At 53.9% G+C, this 6940-nt stretch overlaps 1 protein-coding gene across 2 annotated transcripts; it reads left to right on the top strand.

The window, feature by feature from the left end:
* The first annotated feature begins 853 nt into the window (after nt 1-853).
* On the top strand, nt 854-6506 carry CBY3 (chibby family member 3). 2 transcript variants are annotated; one of them, XM_054556648.2, is made up of 2 exons: nt 854-2204; nt 3804-6506. In XM_054556648.2, exons 1-2 carry the CDS (start codon nt 2159-2161, stop codon nt 4484-4486), a joined length of 729 nt encoding a protein of 242 aa, XP_054412623.2. In that variant the 5' UTR covers nt 854-2158; the 3' UTR covers nt 4487-6506. The 2 variants fall into 2 exon arrangements, with proteins under 2 accessions (XP_054412623.2, XP_054412625.2); XM_054556650.2 differs by having other exon boundaries at nt 857-2204; nt 3807-4509.
* The last annotated feature ends 434 nt before the right edge of the window (nt 6507-6940 follow it).

Here is a 6940-nt window from a genome sequence, read left to right as displayed (position 1 = left end):
AACCTGGGAGGCGGAGGTTGCAGTGAGCTGAGATAGCGCCACTGCACTCCAGCCTGGGCGACAGAGCGAGACTCCGTCTCAAAAATAAATAAATAAATGTAGTTGATTTTGTCAGTTATACCTCAATAAAACTATTACAGAAGTTTCCTAGGAGGTGGCACTACCATCGGGCTCTGCCCCAGCTTGTGAGCTCCTGTGGATCTGGGTCTGTCCCTGGTAGTCAAGTGGGTGGGCTTAGCAGGTAGGACTGACTTCATTTCCTTCCACTGTCCGCACACGTGGCACGTGTCCTTCAAATATGCCCAGCCACTTCCTTCTTCTACCCCCAGGTCTTCAAGGGATTGGGGTCTCCTTATTGTTCAGGTTTTAGCATGAATGTCAAGGGCCTTCACCGAGCACCACACCTAAATTAGTTCCTACTCCTCACCCTGTCCCAAAATCACTTTCTGTATTTCCCTGGTTTGTTTTCTTCACTGTATGTATCAGAATTAGACTTTTTTTTTTTTTTTGAGACGGAGTCTCGCTCTGTCACCCAGGCTGGAGTGCAGTGGTGTGATCTCGGCTAACTGCAACCTCTGCCTCCTGGGTTCAAGCGATTCTCCTGCCTCAGCCTCCCAAGTAGCTGGGATTACAGGCACGCACCACCATGCCCGGCTAATTTTGTATTTTGAGAAGAGATGGGGTTTCTCCATGTTGGTCAGGCCGGTCTCAAACTCCCAACCTCAGGTGATCTGCCTGCCTTGGCCTCCCAAGGTGCTGGGATTACAGGCGTGAGCCACCACGCCCGGCCTGAATATTCTTATTCATTTAGTCATTCCTTTTTTTTTTTTGAGACGGAGTTTCGCTCTTGTTGCCCACGTTGGAGTGCAGTGGCACAGTCTTCGCTCACTGCAACCTCTGCCTCCCAGGTTCAAGCAATTCTCCTGCCTCAGACTCCTGAGTAGCTGAGATTACAGGCACCCGCCACCACGTCCGGCTAATTTTTTCTATTTTTAGTAGACATGGAGTTTCACCATGTTGGTCAGGCAGTTCTCAAGCTTCTGACTTCAGGTGATCCACCCACCTTCCCCTCCCAAAGTGCTGGAATTTACAGGCATGAAACACCATGCCTGGCCCTCTTTTTTTTTTTTTAAACACAGGGTCTCTATCGCCCACGCTGGAGTGTAGTGGCACCATCACTGCTCACTGCAGCTTTCACCTCTTGGGCTCAGGTGATCCTCCCACCTCAGCCTCTTGAGTAGCTGGGACTACAGTCGCATGCCACCATGCCCAGCTAATTTGTTTTTGTAGAGATGGGGTCTCGCCATGTTGGCTAGCCTGCCCTTTCATTTTCATCATCTATCCTATTATCTTCCTCCCTCCTCAGTTGGCGCCCCACTGAGATCCCTATCACTGGTGGTGCACCCATCCCATAGGTGCTGTAGGTGCTGGTTGGTAACTCTCAGCTTCCCCGGCCAATAACTGACATGTAGAAGGAGGGTACAAAAGACGGGCTCCCTTGCTTTAAAGAGGCCTAACTGTGGTGCCATTTGTGCTCAGAGTTCCCCATGAGAGCAAGCGGAAGCTAGTCTCCACGTGAGACCACACTCTGGCTCAGCCTTAGCCTTTTTCTCTGCCCTGTCTTGCTTCCCTCACCCCCTTCTCCTGAGAGCACTTCCCCAATAATTCAGTTGAACAAGAATGCTCATCTTAGGCTCTGCTTCTAGGGAACCTGACCCATGACACCCTCTGTTAGCTTCCTGAGAGACTATCTTGTTAGTTCCCCTAGAACAAATTCCTGTCTTGGACTCTGCTTATGACCACTCCCTTCATTCGCCTGCCAAGAATGACAGCTCAATGAGGGAATATCTTCTTCACTTCCCTAGAACTGTTCCTAGAACACAGTAGGTGCTCAATGATGCACTGAATGCATGCAGGGGAGAGCCCAGAGTCTATTTGACAGCTCAGCGGTCAGCACCCCTTCTTGTCCTGGGGTGGCCTGGCCTGGAGGCATTGTGAGTCATAGCAGGTGGACAAGAGCTGAGTGGGTCAGAGATGGGACTAGCCCTGGGACAGCAGCTCAGCAACTCCATCACATCTTCCAGGTGAGGCACAACATACAGTGAGGACTAACGGGGAAGGATCCTCTGAGAAGATACAATTTCAAGGGTGGGCCTGGATGTGGGCTTCCAGAGACCATCTCCCTGAACCAGATCTTGGGGATGGTATGTACCATCCAGCCTCTGTCCACCTATATGTGAGGGATAAGTGTATTATGAATTAACAAAGGCATAACAGAGGGAACCCTGCTCCAGTTCTTTCTCTTCTCACTGTCCATGGGCAGAAGAGGAATCAGAAACAACACATAGCTCCCTTTTTCACATAATAGAATCAGCATTTACTGGGCAGGGGTGGGGGGGTGTGCAGGGAGAAGAGAGCAAAGTGGGACTTGTCTGTTATCTGGACTTTGGACTCCCTGAGGGCACAGTTTGTTTGGAACAAAAGTCATGTTTAGTGTGCACAATCCCTGATACTTTGAGCCCTATGCATAGGTCTAGCCCATGGCACACACCCCAGGATGTCAGTGAACACACTGGACTGTGTTCTATACACGCATCTGTCCTCCAAGCTGGATTAGGAGCATCTTGAGGGCAGGCAGAGGCTGTTTCAGGTCCCCTTCTCAAGACCAGAGTCTGGCACAGAGCAGATGCTAGTTCAAGCCTATCATATGACTGAATGATGAGGGCAATAACGCTGTTGGCTATGCTAGATATCCTCCCAGATTGTTTTCAGAATCCAGATCTAACCCTGGCTTTCTAATCCTTCAGCAGTTCCCTCTTACCCACAAAAGGAAGTCTAAGCTTCTGAGCCTGCCTGTACAGCACCTTCACATAGTGCACTGGTCCACCTTCCCAGCTTCCTCTTCTGCTCTTCCCAGCACCAATCCTATCCAAGCTCGTATTCACATCTGAAATATGAAAGTCCTGCCCTGCCGGGTACAGTGGCTCACACCTGTAATCCCAGCACTTTGGGAGGCTGAGGCGGGCAGATCACCTGAGGTCAGGAGTTCGAGACCAGCCTGGCCAACAAGGTGAAACCCCATTTCTACTAAAAATACCAAAAAAATGGCCAGGCGCAGTGGCTCATGCCTGTAATCCCGGCACTTTGGGAGGCCGAGGTGGGTGGATCACCTGAGGTCAGGAGTTCGAGACCAGCCTGGCCAACATGGTGAAACCCCGTCTTCACTAAAAATACAAAAATTAGGTGGGGGTGATGGCAGGTGCCTGTAATCTCAGCTACTCAAGGGCTGAGGCAGGAGAATTGCTGGAACCCGGGAGGTGGAGGTTGCAGTGAGCCAAGATCGCACAATTGCACTCCAGCTCGGGCAACAACAGCGAGACTCCGTCTCAAAAAAAAGAAAAAGAAAAAGAAAGCCCTGCTCGGCTCTTCCCTCTGCCTAGAAGCTCTCCATTTTCCATCCTCAACCCACCTGGCAAAGTCCTACTCCTCCTTTAAATACCTACTTACTTGTCTTGCTACCATTCCCTACCCCTCACCCTTCCAGCTGCAACTCAGAACAAGGCCTTCCTCCCGTCCTTCATCTGCATATCTATCCCAGGGCCTGATCCTCAGTGGTCTTTGGGGAAGATGGTTTAGGTGAGACTGCTGCCTGTGCAGCGTGCAGGGACGGGCTCCTCGGTGGCCAGCAGCTGGTGAGACACAGCCGCAGCCCTAGCTGCAGGGCTAAGACATGTCCACCAGCCTCGCGGTTTGAGAGGCGGCCTGTACCAAGCACACTGCTCACCCGGACTCTTGTGTCCCAGCAGCACCCCCTGGCTCGCCTTCATCATTCTGGACATCCGGGCTCCCGAAACAAGAGCGCAGCACCAGTAGCCAGCGCTCTCGAGGCTCCCCTCCGAGCACGTGCGTGCCCTACAAGGTCCACACCCTGGCAACCTTCGAGTGCTCGGCTACGAGCCATGCCAGCCGCCTGTGGGAGCAGCTGCAGCAGTTTTGGGCCGATCACATCTCGCGGCCCTTCTCGCCACGGCGGCCGCCGCTGCGCCGCATGCCCTCCCTGTCCACCTTCTACCTGCTAGACCACAACACGCGCCAGGCCGAGCTGGGCCTCGCCTACGGCGCGCCGCGCATGCGCCTCAGCAACCAGGCCTTCGTGTTCCGCGGCGGGCGGTGGACCACTGAGAGCCAGCTGGCGAGGACGCGGTCGCCGCCGCTCTCGCGGACCGCCTGGAGTTGGAAGGCGCAGCTGCAGCGGACCAAAAGCCACGTGTTGCTGGAGGAGAACAACTACCTGAAGCTGCAGCGGGAACTGCTCATAGACATGCTGACTGAGACCATGGCCCGCATGCACTTGCTGGAGAAGAAGCTCAACCCCGAGGTGACCCCGACGGCTGCGGCGAGCGCCGAGCAGAGGAAGATGCGCAAGCGCGCAGGCGCCAGCGGGGGCGTGATCATGATCCAGCCGTGCGTTCTGGACTCGCAGTGACGCAATAAAGGCCGCGCTACGCATGCGCGCCGCGCGCCTCGCGCCTCGGGTCTGCCACTGCCCCCGCGCTGGACTGGCACCAGCGCTGGACTGGCTCCCGCGGTTCCCTGGGTCGGTCTCTGCGCGTGGGTTGGGGAGGTCTGCGTGGCCTCGGGGACTGCCCCTCGGTGCTGGGTGTCGGAGGGGGACGCAAGCCTAAGCTGCCTATCTCGGGAGGGTGCGATGGGGCCGTGGAGGAGGGTCTGCGCGTGGCTCTCCGGGAGTGCGGACTGGAAGCCAGGCTTGCAGCCGACATGGCCCAGATAGGGTGGAGTGGCGGGTAATGGCCTTGCAGGTCATCCAGGTAACGGAGGGCGAAGTCCCGAAGACGGAGGAACCGCGGTGCTCAGGGAATGAAGGGTGCGGTGCGGAGGGAGCGGAGGACGGTGTATGGGGTCGGAGACTTTGCGCTTGGTCCGTCCTCAGGGCCTCTAGGCTCAGGAGGTTTAGAAGCTAGGAGTCCCAGGGTAAGTGTTATTTTACATTCCCAAGAGAAGCTTTCTGGAAACCATAGGCTGTGCGGCCCCCACTTGCCTGTGTGGCATTTTGGAGAGTCGCGTCTCTGTTACAGGCCTTTTTTTTTTTTTTTTTTTTTTTTTTTTTTTTACTTATTTTAAACACGGGGTCTCGCTCTTGTCACCCAGGCTGGAGTGCAGTGGCGCGATGATGGCTCACTGCAACCTCGAGCTTCCGGGCTCAAGCAGTTCTCCCACCTCCGCCTCCCAAACGTGGGATTACAGGCGTGAGCCACTGCGCCGGGCTCAGGCCTCTTTTTCTTTTTCTTTTCTTTCTTTTTTTTTTTGAGACGGAGTTTCGCTCTTGTTGCCCAGGCTGGAGTGCAATGGTGCGATCTCGGCTCACCTCAACCTCCGCCTCCTGGGTTCAAGCGACTCTCCTGCCTCAGCCTCCCAAGTAGCTGGATTACAGGCATGCGCCACCACGCCCGGCTAATTTTTTGTTTGCTTGTTTGTTTTTGAGACAGAGTCCCGCTCTGCCGCCCAGGCTGGCTTGCAGGGGCACGATCTCGGCTCACTGCAACCTCCACCTCGCGGGTTCAAACGATTCTTCTGCCTCAGCCTCCCGAGTAGCTGGGACTACAGGCGCTGCCACCACGCCCGGCTAATTTTTATATTTTTACTAGAGATGGGGTTTCACCATATTGGCCAGGCTGGTCTCAAACTCCTAATCTCGTGATCTGCCCGCCTCGGCCTCCCAAAGTGCTGGGATTACAGGCGTGAGCCACCGAGCCCGGCCTCAGGCCTCCTTTTCTACCTCCATAGAATGCAGTCTGCCTGGCCCGCAGTCTTCTAAAAATTGCATTAGTTGCCAAAGTTTCAGAATTTGGAGATATCACATTAAAAATCCAGATTTCCTGGGGCCAGGCGTGGTGGCTCACGCTTGTAATCCCAGCACTTTGAGAGGTCGAGGCGGGCCGATCACGAGGTCAGGAGTTAAAAGGCCATCCTGACCAACAAGGTGAAACCATGTCTCTACTAAAAATACCAAAAATTGGCCGGACGTGGTGTCGGGTGCCTGTAAGCCTAGCACTTTGGGAGGCTGAGGTGGGCAGATTGCCTGAGCTCAGGAGTTCGAGACCAACCTGGGCAACATGGTGAAACCCCATCCCTACCAAAATACAAAAAAATTAGCCGGGTGTGGTGGCGCATGCCTGTAGTCTCAGCTACTCTGGAGGCTGAGGTGGGAGAATCACTTGAACCTGGGAGGTGGAGGTTACAGTGAGCCGAGATCACACCACTGCACTCCAATCTGGGCCACAGAGTGAGACTCTGTCTCAAAGGAAAAAAAAATTAGCTGGGCTTGGTGGCACGCACCCTACAGTTGCAGTTACTCCTGAGACTGGGACAGGAGAATCGAATGAACCTGGGAGGCAGAGGATGCAGTGAGCCAGTATCACACCACTGCACTCCAGAGCCAGACTCTGTCTCAAAAAAAATAAAGAAAATTTAAAAATCCAGCCGGGCACGGTGGCTCACACCTGTAATCCCAGCACTTTGGGAGGACAAGGCGAGTGGGTCACCTGAGGTCAGGTGTTCGACACCAACCTGGCCGCCAACATGGTGAAACCCTATTTCTACTAAAAATACAAAAATTAGCCAAGCATGATGGCAGACGCCTGTATCCCAGCTAATTGAGAGGCTGAAGCAGGAAAATCACTTGAACCGGAGAGGTGGAGGTTGCAGTGAGCCACTGCACTCTAGCCTGGATGACAAAGTGAGACTCTGTCTCAAAAAAAAAAAAAAAACAGGTTACCAAGGGATAGGAGGACAAAGTGTGTGTGTGTGTGTGTGTGTGTGTGTAAACACAAGGGGGCTTCCTTTTGGGCTGATGAGAAATTGGCACTATAGTGGTGATAGTTTTGCAACATTGTAATAAAAGTCACTGACTGGTACACTT

The sequence above is a fragment of the Pongo abelii genome, chromosome 4 (genome assembly GCF_028885655.2).
Source record: "Pongo abelii isolate AG06213 chromosome 4, NHGRI_mPonAbe1-v2.0_pri, whole genome shotgun sequence".
Classification (NCBI taxonomy): domain Eukaryota; kingdom Metazoa; phylum Chordata; class Mammalia; order Primates; family Hominidae; genus Pongo; species Pongo abelii.
The sequence above is the reverse complement of the archived record's forward strand: the minus strand, read 5'-3'. Positions and strand labels throughout refer to the sequence as shown.

Bases quoted from the DNA above. Each gene is read 5' to 3' on its own strand.
- CBY3 (XM_054556648.2), top strand. From the start codon at position 2,159: ATGTGGGCTTCCAGAGACCATCTCCCTGAACCAGATCTTGGGGATG. The intron at 2,205-3,803 runs GTATGTACCATC...CTTGTGTCCCAG, and splicing joins TGAACCAGATCTTGGGGATG to CAGCACCCCCTGGCTCGCCT.